Raw genomic sequence first — 22,838 nt, forward strand, 5'->3', positions numbered from 1 at the left:
CTGTCCCCAGTGAGCACACATCCAAAGCCCCAACGCTACCATGTCACCAACTACTGTTAAAACCGTCACACTGATGAATTAGAGGATGCTTGTAGAGGGGAGCTGAATATCAATGTGTCGAGAGATTTCTATTCTGTATCTAACCCCGTGCTGTACCTGTCCTGGGAGAGTTTGATGGGGACAGTGTAGAGGGAGCTTTACTCTGTATCTAACCCCGTGCTGTACCTGTCCTGGGAGTGTTTGATGGGGACAGTGTAGAGGGAGCTTTACTCTGTATCTAACTCCGTGCTGTACCTATCCTGGGAGTGTTTGATGGGGACAGTGTAGGGGGAGCTTTACTTTGTATCTAACCCTGTACTGTACTTGTCCTGGGAGTGATTGATGGGGACAGTGTAGAGGGAGCTTTACTCTGTATCTAACCCCGTGCTGTACCTGTCCTGGGAGTGTTTGATGGGGACAGTGTAGGGGGAGCTTTACTTTGTATCTAACCCTGTACTGTACTTGTCCTGGGAGTGATTGATGGGGACAGTGTAGAGGGAACTTTACTCCGTGCCTTACCCTGTGTTATACCTGTTCTGGGAGATGTTGGTAAGGGGTGTCAGAAATGAAAGTATTTAATCCCCAACATTAATCATTCTTTGATTCTATGAACATCCATCACTTTTATGAGCAACAATATCATTAAAATGTTGTTTTGATTGTCAAGCTATTTCCCACTGTTGACATAGTGTCAATCCCTGGAGAAACAATTTATATGAGCTATAAAACGTCAGCTGTTGCTGGTTTAAATTAAACAAAAGTAAAGGCTTAAAAATCTTATTTAGTAATCCACCCTTGCAGCCCAGTAATTATCCCAGCAGAGTGTAGATGGAAGTCTATGGTCACAAGGCTACAGGAAGAATCATAATGGCCATTCTGCCTATCGACCTGTGCTGGCCCTTTGAACTCTGCAGTTAGTCTCACCAACCCCCTCCTCTTTCCCAGCAACCCGGGATTAAATGTGTTAAATGTGCTGCCGCCTGAGGACCAGATACTTACCCACAGGGTCTGTATGTGAAAACGATATAGCTCTCCTCGTCTGTGCGCTCCAGGAATGTGACACAGGTATGTTTTTCCCAGTGCCTCATCGCCTGCCGGAAGATAGCTCTCTGGCTCCCTGTAAAACAGCACAGATTCTACTCAATGATTTCCGATAGGCAGAGCAGAGAGGGTGACCATCAGGGTGCATACCTACACTGAGATATCCCATTTCAATCACCAGGTGGGCCTACAAAACTGTCTCCCGCTCTTCACCCATTTGTTTTTTGTTACAGAATTGTTCCGAAAAGCCATGCTGATAAGTATCGGCACTCAAAAGCTGTCATCCCTGTTCAACTGGGGGCGATTGCTTTGTCCTCTTCTGGAGGTTATTGTGACAGGCAGGCCAAGGCCAACTAGATACTGTTACGGGCCAGGGTTTAGAGAACCCCAAAGTGTATCATGGAGTTCACCTGACCCACAACCTTTAATAGATTGTGGTATGGGGAGCACACGGCCCACTCTACAGGTGCGGTACAGCAAAAATGGAAAAGGATTTTTTTAAAGCAAAACAATGTTTTCAAGGTAACCTTTTTAAATCATACAGTGAACATCTTAGCAACCATCAATTCAAATACAGCCCCCAAAGACTACAACACTAAGTAATCCTTTAAGCTTTTCTTTTAACTTTATTGAGGTATTTTTGGCATTGTAAACAGTAACAATATACATTAGTGTTCAGATACCAATTACAAAAAACATAGTGTAAATAACAGTACCACTCTCGCAAATAGACCCGCCTATTCTTCCCCCCATCTCTACAGTATTCTAACCCCCCCCACCCCCGACCACCGGGCGAACCCTGATAGTGATCCTCGTAAGGCGAACTTGATTTTTTTCCAAGCCGAGAAAGCTTGCCATGTCCGACAGCCATACTTCGGTCCTTGGGGGCTTTTGAGCCCCTCCAGGCCAACAGGGAAGCAAAGGTCACAACGTCGGACTCTATCCCCTTCTGTACTCCCGGGTCTTCCGACACCCCAAAAATCGCCACCTCTGGACTCATCGCCACCCTTGTTTTCAGTACCCGGGATATGACGTCCGCAAATCCCTGCCAGTATCCCCTGAGTTTTGGATACGCCCAGAACATGTGGACATGGTTCGCTGGTCCTCCCCCACATCTAGCACACTTGTCCTCCAGCCCAAAGTATTTGCTCATCCAGGCCACCGTCATGTGGGCCACCTTGAACTGAATCAGGCCTAGCCTGGCACATGTTGCGGTTGCATTTACCCTCCTCAGAGCGTCTGTCCATACGCCTCCCTCCAACTCCCCACCAAGCTCCTCCTCCCACTTCAGTTTCAGTTCCTCGGTCCCTGTGTCCTCCGCTCCCATAAGCTCCTTATAAATATCCGAGACTCTCCCCTCTCCTACCTCACCCCTGGAAATTACCCTGTCCTGGATCCCCCTTGGTGGAAGGCGTGGAAAGGACGGGACCTGTCTACCTACGAAATCCCGCACCTGCAAGTACCGAAAGTCATTCCCTCTCACCAGCCCGAACTTGTCCTCCAGCGCCCGCATGTTCGCGAAGCTCCCTTCCAGGAACAAGTCGCCCATCCTTCCCATCCCCGCCCTCCGTCACGCTCGAAACCCGCCATCCATCTTCCCCAGGACAAATCGGTGGTTGTCACATATTGGGGACCAGACCGACGCTCCCACTTCCCCCGCATGCTTAACATCCATAAGACTTAAAAGACCTTTTACCAGAAGCACATCAGGTTAAAGTCACTACTGTTATTAGTTTTAAATCACCAGGATCGATTTATAGTCTTTAGATTACAGAGAGAGATTCTAATGCACCTTCTGGCTGTGACTGCAGCTATCCAGCTCTGAAAACTAAAACTGAAACTAAAACACACCCGGCAGCAAACAGCCTAAAATGAAAGTAAAAAGCTGACAGACGGCCCAGCTCCACCCACTCTCTGACATCACTGCAGTAGTAAACCCCATTTCTTAAAGGTACTATCACTACAGATATTTATATACACACCCATTTCTTAAAGGTACTCTCACATGACATACATAACAAATGTAGGCCGGGATTTACTGGTTGTCATGCCAACGTGATATTCAGTTCCCACCGACGGCGCACGGGTTTCCTGGCGACGAGGGGTGCAGCCAACGGGAAATCCCATTGACAATGGTGGGACCTCCGCCGTGGAAAAACCCACAGCAGGTGGATCAGTAAATCACACCCATAGTTACTGATAACCTACCATCTCCCCGTCTGTTAATCACTTGTCATTGTGCCGGTTCGCTATTCCAAACCCAACTTTCAAGACATTTGTTGAAGGAAACATTAGTCTGGTGAGCTGTATGTTCACTCGCAAAATCACCGCCCCTCCAGTACTTTCCCCAAAGTCGCTGATGCCCCTTTGCCCTGGGTGTGGCCGTGGTGTCTTGTGTATTTGACCAATAGAAAGTCGGTTGAGAAAATCGGTATGCAGGTACAGCACGTAATTAAAAAGGCAAATGGCATGTTTATTGCAAAAGGACTGGAGTATAAAAGTAGAGAAGTATTGTTGCAATTGTATAGGGTGTTGGTGAGACCACATCTGGAATATTGTGTCCAGTTTTGGTCTCCTTATTTTGAGGAAGGATGTGGTGGGATTGGAGGCAGCTCAGAGGAGGGTCACCAGATTGCTTCTGGGGATGAACGGATTGATGTATGAGGAGAGATTAAACAGTTTGGGCTGATACTCGCTGGAGTTCAGAAGGATGAGAGGGGATCTGATCGAGGTCTATAAAATACGAAGAGGGATTGATAAGGTAAACACAGACCAAATGGTTCCCCCTTGTGGGGCAATCTCGAACGGGAGATCACGGATAGAGATTGAGAGGTGGTAGATTGAGAACTGAGATGAGGAGGAACTACTTCTCGCAGAGGGTGGTGAAGTTGTGGAACTCGCTGCCCCGCAGTGCGGTGGAGTCCGAATCATTAAATGGTTTCAGGAAGGAGATGGATATATTTCTGATTTTAAAACGGGTTAAAGGGATATGGGGAACCGGTGGGGTGGTGGATTTGAGACTAGGAAGAAATCAGCCCTGATGTGATTGAATGGTGGGGCAGGCTCGAGGGGCTGAATTGCCGACTTCTGTTCCGAATTCCCATTTTCTGGTCTTGGGCAATGCGGGCCTTTGCATTGAATTTGCAGCACAGTGGTCGGCCATTTGGCTCAACTAGTCTGTGCCAGTGTTAATGCCCCATGTGAGCCTCCTCTCCCCCTACCCACTCATCCTACCCACTACTCCCTCATCTACTTATCTAGCTTGCCCTTCAACACGACTCATCTCAACCACACAGGGTGGTAGTGAGTTCCACATGGTCGCCACTCTCCATGTAAAGAGGCTTCTCCTGAACTCCAGACGGGATTTCTTTTTTATTCTTTCACAAGATGAGGGTGTTGCGAGTAAGGCCGGCATTTGTTGCCCATCCCTAATTGCCCCTGCGGAGGTGGGAGTGAGCCGCCACCTTGAACCACTGCAGTCCCTGCGGAGAAGGTGCAGGAGGGAGTTCCAGAATTTTGATTAATTTTAAAGACCCTAGTTTTGGACACTGCTAAGTGGAAACACTCTGTATCAATCGCATCGAACGCTTTCTTAATTTTAAAGTCCTCTATCAAGTCAACCCCTCAGCTTTCACTTTTCTGGAGGAAAGATCCCAGCTTGTGCCTTCTTTCCTGATCTGTATAACCTCTCAGCTTTTGTTTAATCCTTGTGAATCTTCTTTGCACCTTCTCCAGTGCCTCAATATCCTTTTTATGAAATGGAGATATGAAAACAGAGGAGTCATTCGCAACCGCATAGGAACACATGTTTGCTGAAAAGACAGAGGTTGCTGAAGCTGTTCATCTTATACTCATCAGGACAATTTATTCAACAGGAGAAAGGGGTGCTGGAGGGTTGGCAAGTCCACTCAGGTTTGCCATGACATTGCCATGGAGGAAGCGAGCTTTAGGCCGACCAAGCTCTTGTCTAATTCAAGAAACGGTGCATGGCTTGGACATATTCCTTTTGTTTGCAAAGAATGGGTCCCTGAGTATGAATGTATGTCACTTGCCGCAAATATAAATGAGCCACATTACGGGCTCGACTGTTTATCTTAACTTAGCTGTTAGCGTAGTTACTGGCGCACACAGACTCTTCTTTCGTGGTATAAGTAGTTGTGATTGTTTGAAATTTGGCAGTCTTGGGGCAGCACGGTGGAACAGTGGTTAGCACTACTGCCTCATGGCACTGACGACCCGGGTTCGATCCTGGCCCCGGGTCACTGTCCGCGTGGAGTTTGCACATTCTCCCCGTGTCTGCATGGGTCTCACCCCCCACAACCCAAAAAGATGTGCAGGGTAGGTGGATTGGCAAAGCTAAATTGTCCCTTAATTGGAAAAAAAAATAATTGGGTACTCTAAATTTATTTAAAATTTGTCATTCTTGTGTTTGACCTGATGAGTGTATGAGGAAAAGCTTTGCCAATATGTCTCCCTTTTCAGAAATATTTAAGAACACCGTCGTATTGTCCCGAAGAATCCCAGATCAGTGAGCTGATTAGCGCAGCAAGACTGGGTAGATCCCATTAGAGAGACAGGTAACACTCACCAGTGAAATTTCCTCCAATCACATAAGGGATCACGCCCTCGGGCCAGACGCGCTCGGGCCTGGAGGTGGAGGCTCGGCGCTTTCGGCTGCGAGTCTCGTTCTTCCGGAACTTTCTGCCCCTCCGCCGAGCAGACTTTCCCCCGCCATTCTGGAGTCTGTTACCTACACGTAAGCAGGAGGAGGTCTGAGAACATGGCAAGAAAAACTCTGGAGCTTAGTTTAGTTAATTTATCTGGGAGTCCAGTAATGCAGTGCAATCGTGTCATAGAGAGGCCCAATTCGGTCTCCTCATGATATCGCTGGGGAATCAGGAGAGGGGCAAAATTCTGAGATAAACATCCAATCCCAAGTAGCCCTTGCCCAGCAAGAAGGTGGGAACGTGGCACGGTTGGTCATACCATAGGAGGAGGCCATTCGGCCTGTTGAACCCCATGATAGCTCCCTGCCAGACCAATGTAGCTGCTCCCCCTTCTCCCCCCCTTTCCCCGCAATTTATTTTCTCTTCATAAAATTGTCCCATTCCCTTTTGAAAACCTCCATCGAATCTGCCTTCGCCACATTCTCAGGCAGCACATTCCAGATCCTAAACACTCGCTGCGTTAATAAAGTTTTTCCTCCTGTCGTCCCTGGTTCTTCTAATTACTTAAATCTGTGTCGCTCTGATTCGCGATCCTCCGCCCTATCGACCTTGTCCCAAAACCCTCACGATGTGTGAACACCTTTATCAATCTCCATTCCACCTTCTCGGAGGAGAACGCCCCCAGCTTCTCCCAGTGTGTCCATGTAGCCAACGTCCCTAGTCTCTGGGACCATTCTCGACAATCTTTAGTGCACCTTCTCTGAAGATTTCATATCGTTTCCCAGGATTGGACACGATACCCGAGGGTCGCTCCTCACAGCGCATACCTCCACTGCTCACACATCAGCACCAAGGGTCACGGGGGAAGAGGAAAGACTGCTCTGTGTTCCCAGCACGATATTATGAGGCGTAGTTTGATTGTTTTCACTGTCAATGGCTTACTTATCTAGGGATCCCTTACTTCTAAGCAGTTATTAAAGGGCCTTTCCAACAGCAATGAAATAAGCTCCCAAAAATACTCCCTCTACGCTCATCACTTTTGTTAATGTGCATTCCAAGTCATGTAATTCTGCAGAAAGGCAAAACAAAATGCTTATATTTAAATAGCGTGTTAATCATTCCCTCATCGGCAGCACGGTGGCACAGTGGGTTAGCCCTGCTGCCTCACGGCGCCGAGGTCCCAGGTTCGATCCCGGCTCTGGGTCACTGTCCGTGTGGAGTTTGCACATTCTCCCCGTGTTTGCGTGGGTTTCGCCCCCACAACCCAAGGATGTGCAGGCTAGGTGGATTGGTCACACTAAATTGCCCCTTAATTGGAAAAAATGAATTGGGCACTCTAAATTTATTTTTAAAAAATTTTTTTTAAAATCATTCCCTCATAAAGAGCCCACAAATGCCTCACCCACACTAAAAATGACTCCCGCGGGTCCCCAGTCAGAGCGAACATAGGACATCCGACCAGCACGGACTCAGTGGAGGAATGGCCTCCTTCCATGCCAATGGTTATTAAGCACAGCAACTGTTGCTATGCAGGTGAACAGGACAGTCACTGAGTTGCACAGTTATATCGCACACACAGCAATACGAGGACGGACCTGCTAAGCTAGTTGTGATGGGGTGCGTTGCGCGATGAATGTTGGTCACAGGACACCGGGAGAACTCCCGTTCTTTTTTCTTGGGATCTTAAGCATCAAACTTCATCACTGGAACGGGAAGAGCAGACTTAACGTGGTAGCTAAAGGTCGGGGCCTCTGACAGTGCAGCATTACCTTTATAATGCACTAATGGATCACTGTAGATTCTGTCGCTCAAGTGCGGCACAAAACCAGAGTCTCACCAACTCAGTCAAGGCGGCACGTTAAAGTTGTCAAAATGACACTGACGTTTGCTTGTAGTGCAAGGGCGCCATTAGAATAAATTCTCCCTCTTTATACAACAGCTTGGGGCGGCATAGTGGTTAGCACTGCTGCCTCACGGCGCTGAGGACCCGGGTTCAATCCCGGCCCTGGGTCACTGTCTGTGTGGAGTGTGTACATTCCCCCCATGTCTGTGTGGCCTGCCCCCCTCCAGTTAAGCCAACTGAGCTTAGATCCGCACAACGCGGATTGCGTGGGGCTTTACCTCGTCGCCTGTTGCTGTTGGGTCGGTCAGCTCCACTGTCCTTCAGGAGGCTCGTTCCGTTCGAGTGCAGACCAATTAGCAAATCTGAGAGAGAGAAAAAAAACCTTGTTCATATTTAATTTCAGTCAAACGGGTATCACTGTGGGAATTTAAAGTGAGATGCTAAACTCATCCAGGACTGTCCCAGTTTCTTCCATAATAATTACTATCACACAATTGTACAATAGATACATGGGGCGGAATTCTCCCGTACCCGGCAGGGCGGAGGGTCCCGGCGGGACGGAGTGGTGTGAACCACTCTGGCGTTGGCCCGGCCCACGCACCTTCAGGGGCTAGACTGGCACCTGAGTGGTTTGCGCCCCACCAACCGGCGTGGAAGGCCTTTGGCGCCACGCTAGCCAGGGCCGAAGGGACACCGCCGGCCGCGAGAGTCCGCGCATGCACCGGTACGTCAGCGGTTGCTGACGTCATCCCTGCACATGTGCAGGGCAGGGGTCACCTACACCCCCCCCCCCCCCACCCCCCCAAGAAGGACCTCGCTGCCCGCCCACACCGCCAGGCCCCGCTGGTCAGGGACCCAGTCTGATCCACGCCGGCCAGACCGGCAAAGAACCAGCGGGACTTCGGCCCATTGTGGGCTGGAGACTTCGGGCAGCTCCGGTCCCCGCCATTCTCCGGGGCGGGCGGCGCGACTCACGCCTCGCTGACTTTTGGAGGGCCGGAGAATTCGGCGGCCGGCGGGGGGTCGGAGAATCCCGCCCATTGTCTACAGCTCCACTGATTGGGAACGTTTCAGTCCAATTGATTTATCCACCACCAAACTAAGTAACGATTGAGTGTTTGTGCATGGGTGTGTTTGTGTTTTTGAATGTGTATTGAACTGCGTGTATTTGTGATAGTGTACATACGCGTATGCAAATATGTCTGGCAGATTCACATTTATATTAATGTGTGTGACAGAGTGTATAGGTGGGCAAGTATATGTGAATATGCAAACAGTGTTTGTACATGTGCAACAATATGTGTGAGTCTACATGCATGTGAGAAAATGCATTTGTGGACATAATCTGTGCATTTGAGTGCACGTGTGTGTATATATGAGACTTGTGAGAGTGTTTACGTGTGCAAATGTGTACACAAGTACATGTGTGTGCATGCACATATGTATATGAATGAATGCATGAATGACTACGTCTGACAGTTTGTGTATGTGCGACAGTGTGCGTATATATGTGTGAGAGATTCCACTTGTGTACTTCAGTATGACTTCATATGTGTGTGACTGTATGTTGGTATGACAATGTATTCAGAGTATGCGTGTGTGCTTAGGCGTTTCTGTATGTGAGTGTGTTCCCATTGTGTGTGTGCGTGCGCGTGGTAAGAATCCAAAGATGATCATTCATGGACACTCAACACCTTGGGTGCGATCCTCCGCTCCCCACGCCGGGTGGGAGAATCGCGGGAGGGCCACTCTGGCACCCCCCGCGATTCTCCCACCCCCGCTCGGAGAATCGCCGCTCGCCGTTTTTCCCGGCGACCGGCGATTCTCCAGCCCGGATGGGCCGAGCGACCTGCCGTTCCCGACTTGTTCACGCCGGCGGCAACCACACCTGGTCGCTGCCGTCGTGAACATCGCGCGAAAGGTGAGTTTGGGGCTGTGGGGGGGGGGGGCGGAGAGGGGATTGAGCACCACGGCTGTGCTCGGGAGGGGACTGGCCCGCGATCGGTGCCCATCAATCGTCGGGCCGGCGTCTCCAAGAGACGCACTCTTTCCCCTCCGCCGCCCCGCAAGATCAAGCCGCCTTGTCTTGCGGGGCAGCGGAGGGGAAGACGGCAACCGTGCATGCGCGGGTTGGAGCCGGCCAACCTGCGCATGCGCGGCTGCTGTCACTTAGGCGACGCCGCCCCATCATTCACGCCTTGATGTCAAGGCCCGGCGGCCGAGTTTCACGAAACGCTGCTCCTAGCCTTCCGGGGGGGGGGGGGGGGGGGGAATAGGGGGTAAGGAGCGCCCTCCGAAGCCGTCGTGAAACACTCTGGGCTTCACGACGGCGTCAACCGTTGCGGAGAATTCCGCCCCTTTGCTCCCAAGAGTTGAATAGCCAGTTGTGTGAGGGATGGCAGCGAGGGGGGAAATGTCGAACTGTTCTGAATGATGGTTAGCAATTACATAGAATCATAGAATTTACAGTGCAGAAGGAGGCCATTCTTCCATCAAGTCTGCACCAGCCCTTGGAAAGAGCACCCTATCCTAACACACACCCTCCCCGTAACCCAATAACCCCACCCAAACTTTATGAACACTAAGGGGCAATTGATAATGCCCAATCCACCTAACCTGCACATCTTTGGACTGTGGGAGGAAACCGGAGCTCCCGGAGGAAACCCACGCAGACACGGGGAAAACGTGCAGACTCCGCACAGACAGTGACCCAAGCTGGGAATTGAACCTGGGACCCTGGAGCTGTGAAGAAACTGTGCTAACCACTGTGCTACCGTGCTGACTGGGCATTAATCTCCATTTGTAGACGAGAGCCGTGCTGACTCTTTGATGAAAGCTAAATAATGGGCGCGATTCTCCGCCCCCCCAACGCCGGGTGGGAGAATAGCGGGAGGGCCTCCCGACATTTTTCACGCCCTCCCGCTATTCTGCCCCCCCCCCCCCCCAAACCCACGCCATGAATCGCCGCTCGCCACTTTTTACGGCGAGCGGCGATTCTCCCAGGCTGATGGGCCGGGAGGCCGGGCCTTCAAGCCCGTTTCAACATGGCAGCAAACACACCTGCTTGCTGCCGTCGTGAAACGGGTGGCAGATGCCCGTTTGGGGCATCTGGGGGCCCGATTGGCACAGCAGTACTACGGCCGTGCCAAGGGGGGCATAGGCCCGCGATCTGTGCCCATCGATCGCGGGACGTGCGTCAATAACAGGCGCACTCTTTTCCCTCCGCCGCTCCCAAGATCAAGCTGCCACGTCTTGCGGGGCGGCTGAGGGAAAAGACGGCAACTGCGCATGCGCGGGTTGGCGTTGTCCAACCTGCGCATGCGCGGCTGACATCATCGGCCGCGTCAGCCGGCATGATGCACGGGGCCGCGCTCCTAGCCCTACCGGGGGGGAGAATCGGCTCCGGAAGTGGGCATGAAGGCTTCCGTGGGTCACGGCCTGACCCACGGCAGCCTTAACGGTTCTCCGCATTTGTGGAGAATCTCGCCCAATGTGTCCCACTCTCCTGCGTCCTCCCACGAGCCCTGCAAATCTTTTGGAGAATTGATCTAAATTCAGTTTAAAAGTTACGACGGAATCTGCATCCTCTACCCTTTCAGGCAAAGCACATCCCAGTTCACAACAACGCGCACATAAAAACAGTCCTCATTTCACCCCGGTTTCGCCTGCCAGTTACCATAAATCTGTGTCCTCCTGGTTACCGACCCTCCTGCCAAGGAGACAGAATCTTTGCGGACGCTATTAAAACCTTTCCTATTTCAGAACACCTCGATTTAATCTCCCCTTCGCCCTCTCTGCGTCAAGGAAATAAATCCCCACCTTCTCCAGTCTTCCCGCATCATCAAAGTCCCTTAATGAATCAAGACGACAAGATTAATTTGGCAGAGCGCTTGGTGGACAGGACTGCTCTCTGTGACATCAACTTGAAAGGAAGCAAGACGTGAAAGCCTCCAGTCTACTTGGCAAGTTCCCGCCGCACAAATTTCCATGAAATGGAATCTCAGAGAGGAGATGATAGTTTTCCAAATGGAATATTCTTGGCTCTGCTGTGTGGCAGTAGTCGCCTAGCCCGGATGGATTTCACGCCCTCTCCAGCAGCCATCGTTCGCAGCCACAGTCACAGAGAATGGTTTGACACCATTTACTGCTAGCCCCGTGGGATGTGGGCGCCGTTGGAAAGGGCAGCACTTACTGGCCACCCCTAACTGCCCTTGAGGTGGTAGTGAGCCATCTTCCCGGGTAGAACTGAGCGACCCGCGAGGCCATTTCATCGGGCAGGGCAGGTCAGAGTCAACCACAATGCTACGTGGTCTGGAGTCACATGTAAAGACGATAGACTTCAACCCCACTGGAGAATTGGGGTTCCGGGATAAACCAACAGCTTCATGATCATCAGAGAGAGGAATTTTTTTTGAGACTTGTTGATTTAAATTTCCACGGTGCGATTTGAACGCGTGTCTCTGTATCATTCATACAGGCCTCTGGGTAGCTAAGCCAGTAGCATAACCACTACGCTACATACCCTTGACAGGCTGCTTACAGATCCCGGTTTGAAGAGTGTGGACACCATGATCTACCACAGAGGGTCCCACGGTCTGCAATCCTGGTGCAGAGCGAGATGCTTTCAATATACTGAGAATGTAGTAGAGAGAAGCAGCAGGAAGAACGGGGGGGCAAAAGGAAAGACTTGTGTTTATCCAGCATTTTTCACACCCTCAACGTGTCCCAAAGTGGTTCAGGAAGTCGTCACTGTTGTAACGCAATCCAGGAACAGGGTTGGGAAGTTCAGTGAAGCACTGATCATAATTATAACAGACAGGGGCGGCACGGTGGCGCAGTGCGTTAGCAATGCTGCCTCACGGAGCCGATTTCCCAGGTTCGATCCCGGCCCCAGGTCACTGTCCGTGTGGAGTTTGCACATTCTCCCCGTGTCTGCGTGGGTTTCGCCCCCACAACCCAAAGATCTGCAGGCTAGGTGGATTGGCCACGCTAAATTGCCACTTAATTGGATAAAATAATTGGGTAGTCTAAATTTATTTTTAAATTATACCAGATAGAGACAGAGTGAGTGTGCAAGAGCGAGAGACAAAGAAAATGGTGTGAGAATAAACGAGTGAGAGAGGGTAAAACAGTGTGTGTGAGTGAGAGAGTGAGATAACAGAGGTAGAGCAGTGTGAGAGTGAGTGAAAGAGAGGGAGAGACAATGTGTGAGGGAGGAGACAGACAGATGGAGATATAGAGTGGTGTGAGTGTGAGCGAGTGAGAAAGAGAGGGAGAAACGGCGGGTGGGAGAAATGCCGGGCCGCCCAGTGAGTCCCGCCACGCCTCCCCGGCACCCGCACGCGATTTTCCCCCCTCCAAAAACCAGCGCGGCGAGAATCATGGCTGGCAGCTCGGAGAATCGCCGTTTGCAAAAGGCGAGCGCGATTCTCCGGCCCAGATGGGCCGAGTGCCCGCCCCAACACGATAGGTTCCCGCTGGCACCGTCCACAACTGGTCGCTGCCGGCGGGAACTGCGCGGGAACGCTGGGGGGGGGGGCGGCCTGTGGGGGGGGGGGCGAGGGGGGTTCCTGCACCGGGGGTGGGGGGGCCTCCGATGGGGTCTGGCCCGCGATCGGTGCCCACCGCCCCACAAGATCCATCCGCCATCTTCTTGCGGGGCGGACGGCAACCGCGTATGCGCAGGTGACGTCATTTATGCAGCGCCGGCTGCGTCATTTATGCGGCGCCAAGGCCCAGCGCGCGTAAATGACGCGGCGCCACTCCTAGCCCCCTGGGGGCGGGAGAATAGGGGGCTGGGAGCGGCCTCCGACGCCGGAATGAAACACTCCAGTTTTCACTCCGGCGTCGGGACATAGACTCCCATTGGGAGAATTGCGCCCAAAGTGTGGGTGAGAGAGACAGATAGGTAGAGATAGAAGTGGTGTGAGAGAGAGCAAGTGGGAGGGAGGGCTAGTGTGTGTGAGAGCAAGGGAGAGATAATGTGTGGGTGAGAGAGACAGACAGGTGTCATAATATTCACTCATGTATATAATGAGATGCAGACAGGCAGTGATTGACACGCTGGATGACCAATGAACACACAACACAACAACCAATCACCGGACAAGACACCACCACTATAAAGCCCACAGGGCATTAAGACTCCCGCTTTTTTCGGGACCCAGACACTGAGACAGTCAGAGTGCACAAGTCAGTGGACATTATTGCCATGCGGTAGCTAGTAAGTCTGGTCGAGACAGTAAGAGGTCATCAGTCGGATTAGCAGAGTGTCAACCCACAGCTGAACATGTACAGCCGTTCTTAGTTAAATAAAACAGTGTTGGATCATCTCCGGTGTCAGACGTTTGTTTCTAGCTTCCCTGCATCCAGTTTCAGTCAACGTCGAATCAACCTGCCTAACACATCAACAGGTAGAGATAGAAGTGGTGTGAGAGTGAGCGAGTAAGAGAGAGGAAAGAGATAGTGTGTGAGAGAGAGAGAGAGAGAGAGAGACAGAGATACAGAATGACGTAAGAGTGAGCGAGTGAGAGAGAAAGTGTGTGTGAGAGACAGACAGACAGATAGAGAGATAGAGTGATGTGAGGGTGACTGAGAGGGATAGATAGTGAGTGTGTGAGAAAGACAGGCAGGTAGAGAGAGAGAATGGTGCAAGGGTCAGTGAGAGAGAGCGAGAGAGAGAGCGAGATAGTGTGCGTGTGTGCGAGAAAGACAGACAGATGGAGGGGCGTGAGAGAGAGCGTGTAAGATTGAGAGAGTGAGACAGACAGTGCGAGAGAGAGAGAGACACGTGTGAGAGAGAGGAAAAGAGACACACAGGCACAGCACACATAAAAGGACGATGTCAGAGCTCAGGGATCGAGAGCAATCACTGGTCAAACAGATTTCAAGCTGTCGTGTTAAAAACGATTAGAGAGATGCTGAAAGATCTTTCCCCTGATATATGGCTGACGAGTTAAACAGATCCTCATTAAACATCAGAACATACTGAACTAAACAGAGAAAACTGGGAGACAGAATCCAACTGCGCAGCTTCCAAAACAAACCATCAGGGAGTTATTTAAACACACCCAATATTTGCAAGGCAGGGACGTTTCCTGTAAATGTAAAAATACCTAGGCAACACTGCAGTACACAATACAATCAACTTGGTGAGAACTCAAAATTGGTAATAACTGCTTTGCTTTGTCACAAGGCTGTTGGCAGCCCAGGCAAAACGCTGAGATTTAAACAAACAGAGCTCTGTGGATCAAAACAACTTGCATTTCTATAACCCTCCACGTTAAAAGCAAATCCCAGGATGGTACACTGTAAATATGTCAGAACGCAGGGACAGATGGGTCAGGATGACGGGCAGAAAGCTGAGTTTAAAAAAAGGCCTCGCTTTTCCAAGGGGCCTTTCACGGCCTCAGGACATCCCTGGACACCTCATGGCACGGTATGGGCAGCACGGTTAGCACAGTGGTTAGCTCTGTTGCTTCACAGCACCAGGGTCCCAGGTTCGATTCCCGGCTTGGACCACTGTCTGCATGTTCGCCCTGCGTGGATTTCCTCCGGGTGCTCCGGTTTCCTCCCACAAGTCCCGAAAGACGTGCTTGTTCGGTGAATTGGACATTCTGAATTCTCCCTCAGTGTACCCGAACAGGTGCCGGAATGTGGCGACTAGGGGATTTTCACAGTAACTTCATTGCAGCGTTAATGTAAGCCTGCTTGTGACAATAAAGATTGTCATTATTACAGCCAGTGAAGCACTTTTTGAATTGTAGTCCTGGTTGTAGTGTAGGAAATATGGCGACCAGTCTTCACGCAACAAGCTCCCACGTTTCACGACGAGATAAAGACTTCGGTTGAGAGCGTTGGGTATTTTTTTCTCGGCCATGACACCAAGGATCACTCCCCTGCCCTTGGTGAACACAGTCCCATGGAATCTTTTCTGGCCGTCCGAGTGGGCAAAAGGAGCGTCGGTTAATGTCCCATATGAAAGGCGGGCTCCTTTAACAGCGCGGCACCCCCTCAGTACGGCACTGGGAGCGTCGTCTCGATTTCCGTGCTGGAGCTGGACGCGAACTCACACACCTTTGTCGAGGTCTGAAGTGATGGCAATGGAATGATAACACCTACAAGGTGACCAAAGGAAAAAACGTGGGCTCGGGACGGAGTTGGCAACGGGCATGGGCAAAGGTAACCACAGTATTGGCAGTAAATGGCGCATTTGAAGCCGCGATCAAGCGACCAAGCGGATAACCGACTCTGCTGTGATCAGAGTGAGCGTCTGATGAGGGCTATGGAATTGATGCTGAGGTTAGTAAAGCCAAGAATGCATTTCCTTCACTTGAACCCGAAGACACAGCCAACCTCCTCAAAGTAATAATCTAATCGCTGGGGGCTATGATGACATTCAGAAACAGCCTGAGCTTAGACCTGGGTGCTGGAAACCATCAGAACTCACCGAGCGTTTTAAAAAAAGGAACTCCGCAGCCTAAATTGCACATAATAACAGATGTTGCAGGAGTGGTTTGAAGGCTGCAATCTCAGTGTAGGGTCGGGACAATAGTCATTAAGCCATGATGATGGTTTAAGACTTCACGTAAGCCTAATGCTCCACAATTCGCTTCAGCGTATCCACCATCCTTACTGTAAAAACATGGCAACAGGTCCAACTGTTTAAAATGGATTATTATTTCCAGGCAAGGCCAGCATTTGTTGCTCATCCCTAATTGCCCTTGAAGCTTTGAACGTCCTTGAACTGCTTGATTTGCATGTCGACTGATAAATAACTTAAATAACTTAGCTTCTACTGATCAGGGGGATGGCCCGTTACTGCCTGTTTTTCTCTCCACCGCCCACACGATTTTTAACCCCGAGGAATTGCGATCGGGAGTACAGAATATGTCATGCGGTGTGGCAAGAAATTAATTAAGCACACGGGATAAAGAGAGGCACCAAGTGCAGAACCGAGGTTATGCTCACCCCTGTATGGACCACGTTGTCACCCTTAGCTGCAGCATGGTGTCCAATTCTGGGCATTGCTCTTTAGAGCAGGTTTTTTCAAAGTGCGGGTCGCGATCCACGGTGTCAGGAGGGTGGCGGAGTGCTCAGTCGCGTTCCCGTGGTGGTTCCGATCGCGGGAGAAACGCTTAACAGCAGCCAATGGCATTTATATTGAGAATGGCCGCTGCCGCCTTTTAAATGAGACGGAAATTAGGCTTTGTGCAATCTTCTGGCCCGAAGTGGCAGCAGTGAGCAGGTAACGAGCTCTGCACATACATTTGACATCTATGTACGTGCTATTGCTGTCAAATCACGGAGGAGAGCTTCTTCAATTTTCTACCTGCTGGCAAGCAAGGCAAAGGGCGCCATTTAGGGCTGGTTTAGCTCACCAGGCTAAATCGCTGGCTTTTAAAGCAGACCAAGCAGGCCAGCAACACGGTTCAATTCCCGTACCAGCCTCCCCGGACAGGCGCCGGAATGTGGCGACTAGGGGCTTTTCACAGTAACTTCATTGAAGCCTACTCGTGACAATAAGCGATTTTCATTTCATTTCATTTAATTTTCATTCTCCGATCGCGGGACAGAGTGTCCGTGCCGTTGTCAACACTGTCGCGTTTCACGACGGCGTGAAACGGGCGTGGGCACTAGCGATTCTGTCCCCCACAGGAGGTCAGCACGGCGCTGAAGCGGTGCACACCGTTCTAGCCTCATTTCTTGCCGCACACTGGGGCAGTGCCGACCCGCGCATGCGCGGTGGCTTTATGGAACGCGCCGGCCCCAACGCAACATGGTGCGGGGGTTCTGGGGCCGGATGCGCAACAAAGTAGGCCGGGGGGGGGAAGACCCCAACGGAGCCCCCCCCCCCCCAGGGGATGGAGCTTTCCGCTCTCCCCCAGTCCGCACCCCCCCCCCAACCCTTTGCGCAGAGTTCCCGCCGGCAGCGATCAGGTGTGGGCGGCGCCGGCGGGGCTCAGCTTTTTCCGCTCGGCCCATCCGGGTGGAGAATCGGTGGCCCTGCCTCGTACAGCGGCACGCGACAGGCACCATGCCAAATGCGCCGGCGCAAATGGCGGCTATTCTCCGCACCTCGGAGAATCGCGCGTCGGGGCGAGGTTGCGGCGACTCTCCGGCCGCGGCGCGGGGCTGGGAGAACCGCGCCCAAGAGGTTTGTAAAGATGAATCGCTTTCCTACAAGTAAGAGATGGCCAGACTCACAAATAGTACCTATCGGCCAGGGTATCACATCTGAATCTGCTGGAGAGAGCTGCTTAGGAGTCCAGGGCAGAACAGAGCAGTGTTAGTGTTAGGTCTGTGCAAAGTTCCAGGGCCTCTAGTTAACAGCTTACAAAAAAGAAACTAAACTCGGAACAAAGCAGTGTAAAGATGATTTTTTAAAGTATGGTTTTGTCAATTGTGCCAGTGCAATTAAGGATGCAAAGCCTATGTGTGTTAAATGCAAGGAAGCACTGGCAAATGAGAGGGAAAGTTTCAGAATTTGAAAGAGAAGTAGTGGGTGAAAAATTCCTTTTGAGGTTGAGGCCCCAGAGTCAGTAATTAACTTACCTCTGACTCTAAATGGAAAGACTACATGGCTTATCCTGGAGGTGCATCTCCCAGGAGTATCCAGTGCTGAGTAAAACAAGCATTTTGTTGCTATTGTCCTTCACAACGATCTGCATGTGAGAAGTTGGATTTCAGTTCTCACAAAGGTGAAGACGGCACAAAGGATGGCTGAAGTCTGCACCTGATATGCGCATAGCCCTCGCCTATGAAACTGATTGGAGATTGCGAGGACCAAGCAAGTTCCCCTCTCTCATTAAAGACAAGTGAACGTGGCTTGTGTCGCAAGGGTCAGCCGACAGGCAAAAGTGGGTACCAGGAAAAAGATTGAAAAACGCTGCTTTATAGGATGCAAAGGCTTTGGAGATGGGTACGAGAGAGATTGAAGTAGTCCTTTGCAAATGCAGAACTTGAGTATTGGTGAAAAAAAAGATACATGCTGTCAAAGCTTTTCGTGTGGCACACATCAGGACAGATCGCAAGAATATTTCAACAGTTACGGGACAACAACAATTTCTACTGCATGAGATAAGAGTGCTGATTGGTTGGCAAGTGCACTCTGATTGGTAGAGGCCTTCTCATTCAGGTTGGCAGTGTCTCGCTTATTCAGACTAGAATTGGTTTTCAGTGTAATTCTTAGCACAATCAAGGTTGCCACAAATATTCACACACAGGGTCCTGTCCTTTGCAAACAAAAGGAGCATGTCCACACATTTCAAACAAAACCAAAACTTTTTCTGTTTTATTTTATTTTATAAATTTAGAGCACCGAATTCATTTTTTCCAATTAAGGGGCAATTTAGAGTGGCCAATCCACCCATCCTGCACATCTTTGTGTTGTGGGGGCGAATGAGCAAACTCCACACGGACAGTGACCCAGAGTCGGGATCGAACCTGGAACCTCGGCGCCGTGAGGCTGCAGGGCTAACCCACTGCGCCACCGTGCTGCCTTTACAAAACCAAAAATAGGTAACAGCCTTTCCCTGGATCCTTCCCCAGGACAGTGCCTTGACCAATCAGTGCCCTGGTTTAAATTTGAACAAAAGCTAGGCAGTTAACTGTTCCATGTTGCATTCTCCGTGGCAAAGCCTCCATCAGTCAAAGCACATTTGCTCAACCAACCAGCACTCTCTTCCCACGCAGAATGAATTGCTGTTCCCCCGTTATTGGTGGAAAATTCTTGCGAGCTCTCCTGATGAATGCAAGACAAAAAAACGTTATTAGAATGTCCCTTTCTTTGTGAAAAGACTTATGAGAATGGATCCTGGTGAGAGACATTACACTTATATGGTAGTTCAGGTTGTTCTCCTTAGAGAAGACTAAGAGGTCGGTAGAGGTATTAGGTTTAGATAAAGTAATTAAAAATAAATGATATCCGATCATTTATCACAGATTTACAGTGATTGACAAAAGAATCAGAGGTGACATGAGGAAAAAACATTTTTAATGCCGATTTCTGTCTTTTTCTTTTTTTAAAAATTTAGAGTATCCAATTTTTTTTTTCCTACTCAGGAGCAATTTAGCGTGGCCAATTCACCCACCCTGCACATCTTTTTAGGTTTTGGGATGAGGCCCACGCAGACTGTGCAAACTCCACACGGACAGTGACCTGGGGCCGGTTCCTCGGCTCCGTGAGGCAGCCGTGCTAACCACTGCGTCACCGTGCTGCCCTCTTTGATTTCCTTTAGGATTTGGATAGGGGCTGAAAACAGATTCTATAGTAGCTTCAAATAGGGTTTGGGTAAAAACTTGGAAGGAGAAAAAAAACTGCAGGGACGTGGGGGACAATTTTGGGGAAGTGGGACTAAGTGGATTTCTCTTCGAAGGAACCGGTGGAGAGATGGGCTGAATGAACTCCTTTTGTATTGGAGTGTTTTATGATTCTATGCAATCTGCACTGTCGAGACAATGTGATTAGAGTGAGACGCTTTTGCAGAGGCATTTCCAATTAGAAATATGCACACGGGATGTTAAAATGAGAGTAGGTAGTAGGAAACATAAACTTTGATAGTTTTATATATATATCTAGAATCGGTAATGCTGTCACAATCCAGAATTTCGAAATAAATTGGGTAACAATATTAGTCACGTTATACTTATTTACCCAAAGTGTGATGTTGTAACCACTCGTCCTACAACAAACACAATGGCATGATGAACGACTTCAGCGAATCAAACGTCGGCAAGGCATTGGGAAATTTGCCAGTTTTTAAATAAATATTTTGAGAAGTGTCAGTCAATAGTTGAGCCCGCATTATTGTCATTCAATACAAGGGGAACTTGGGAAAACGCAGCTTTTAAGAAAATCTTGCGTTTCCCATCAAACCTTTCACAACTACCAACCGCCCAAAATGATCAGGTCATCTGTTTCTGTGGTGTTAATCCACGGACGAATGTGGCCAAGACAAGGGAGAGGACTCCTCTTCAAAGTAGTGCAGTCTTTTTATGACAGCCGAGAGGGAAAACTAGGGGGCTGGATTCTCCACATCCCGATGCCGAATTCGCATCCGGCGCCAGGGCGGAGGATCCAGTTGAACGCATGGAATCAGAACCAGGGCCGGTTCGATTCTCCAGCCCCCGAAAAGTGGCGTATTCCCCATCCTCTACCTGCGGCCATTGCCAGAGGCCCGCCCCTCAGCGGATTCAGTCCACGGCCGGCATGGTCCGGGGCGGGCCGATCGGAGGGCGGGGGGGGGGGGGGCCTCATACGGGAACGGGGTATTTTTGAGCGGGCGGACCGGTCGGGCGTGCGGCTGTTCCGGGGCAGCTCCGAAGTCTGAGTCCGCCATGGAGCACGGCACAGCCGCTGGAGGCCGCCGTCGTGCACATGCGCGGACTCTGACCCGGACGTGCGGAAGTCCGTATCGGCAGCTGGAGCTGCGAGCTCCACACCGGCATCCTGCTGACCCCCCTGCAGGGCTGTGAATATGGGGCCTTTTGATGCCAGTTTCTAGAGTAAAAGGCCACAGTTTTCACAACGGCGTAGGGACATAATCCCTGAAACGAAGAATCCAGTCTAGGGTCGCACGCCCTCAGTACTACACTGGGAACATCAGCCTCGAATCTTGAGCTCAAGCCCTGGATTTGAACTCACAACCTTGTGACTCAGAGGCAAGAGTGCCACCACTTGAGCCACAGGGACACCTTCGAGCAGGATTGGCCGAACAGCAATTAAGGGACAATTACAAAGAAAAAACGCTTCTGATGGAAAAATAGATGTCAAAGTATTAAGGTATCTGCCGAATCCACTTAGTCTCTCAGTTAACACCCACTGGGACCAGGAACCTTGCACAATGCAAACGTGGGGGAAGTCCCTTTATTTGATCAGGTTCCCAAACTGCTTTAGGTGGTGGTTGCCAAAGCTGTGGAGAAATGAATGAAATGAAAATGAAAAATGAAATGAAATGAAAATGGCTTATTGTCACAAGTTGGCTTCAAATGAAGCTACTGTGAAAAGCCCCTAGTCGCCACATTCCGGCGCCTGTTCGGGGAGGCTGGTACGGGAATTGAACCGTGCTGCTGGCCTGCCTTGGTCTGCTTTCAAAGCCAGCGATTTAGCCCAGTGTGGTAAACCAGCCCCATGAGAGAGTTTCCAACGCTCACAGGATTTGCGAATCCAACCCTGCTGCCAGGGAGCCAACAGCGAGATAAACTGTTAGGGAGCACTAAGATGAAGCAAGTAGACCTGGATAACATTGCAACCTCAGCCAAACATGTTCCACAGAAGTTAATGCAAACAGTGTGGGCAGCTTCCATCCCACTCACTCACAACCGTTGAGACCCAGACAAGATCTCTTCCTCCCCCCCCTCCCATCCCCCACGATCCAGTTTCAAACGATCAGCTTGTTTGCAACAGCGAGTCACTGCCACGTCTCACCCACAATGACAAAACAGCACAGATTAGGAGCGAGGGGAATAAAATGGAACTGCAGCTTGCGAAGACAGCGCATCTGTCATGAAAGCGGCAAGTGCTGGGGCCGGACAGAAGGTGAGGGTTCCCCTGGAAGAGTGACAGGCTAATGTTTCAGAACATTTGTACACCCGCCCTCCTTCCTTCAGATCTTGCCGGAGCTGCTGCTGTCCCGTGTGGCATTTCCCGCTCGCACGGTGAGGGGAAGTGGCTCCAGCTGGACTCTCTTAACTCTGCTTAGAATTGAGATGTGAAGTGGCAGCAGTAAAACACAAGCCCCCTTCCTCCCCACCCCCTCGTATCTCACAAAGAACAGTACAGCACAGGAACAGGCCCTTCGGCCCTCCAAGCCTGTACCAGCCATGATCCCACCCTTGGCCAAAACCCGTCAGCCCTTCCTTGTGCCGTATCCCTCTATACCCATCCTATCCATGTGTTTGTCAAGATGCCTTTTGAACGCCGTTAATGTATCTGCTTCCACAACCTCCCCTGGCAACGCGTTCCAGGCACTCACCACCCTCTGTGTAAAAAACCTGCCTCGCACATCCCCTCTAAACTTTGCCCCACGGACCTTAAACCTATGCCCCCGGTGACTGACCCCTCCACCCTGGAAAAGAGTGCCTGCCCATCCACTCTATCCATGCCCCTCATAATCTTGTAGACCTCAATCAGGTCGCCCCTCAACCTCCGTCATTCTACTGAAAACAGTCCGTGTCACGTGATTTTGGTGTACAAATTCTATTTGAGGACATTCCTTGGTATTTTTTATTACATTAAAGGTATTTTC

At 50.5% G+C, this 22,838-nt stretch overlaps 1 protein-coding gene across 1 annotated transcript in view; it reads right to left on the bottom strand.

Annotated features, from left to right (window-relative positions):
• LOC119957338 (bone morphogenetic protein 1-like) overlaps nucleotides 1–22,838 on the bottom strand; it is a 233,737-nt gene that overhangs the window by 73,791 nt on the left and 137,108 nt on the right. Inside the window, 3 exon segments of the mRNA XM_038785238.1 lie at nucleotides 1,039–1,156; nucleotides 5,669–5,830; nucleotides 7,869–7,952. Coding sequence (XP_038641166.1) covers nucleotides 1,039–1,156; nucleotides 5,669–5,830; nucleotides 7,869–7,952 — 364 coding nt within the window.

The sequence above is a fragment of the Scyliorhinus canicula genome, chromosome 26, assembly GCF_902713615.1.
Source record: "Scyliorhinus canicula chromosome 26, sScyCan1.1, whole genome shotgun sequence".
NCBI classification, from domain to species: Eukaryota; Metazoa; Chordata; class Chondrichthyes; order Carcharhiniformes; family Scyliorhinidae; genus Scyliorhinus; species Scyliorhinus canicula.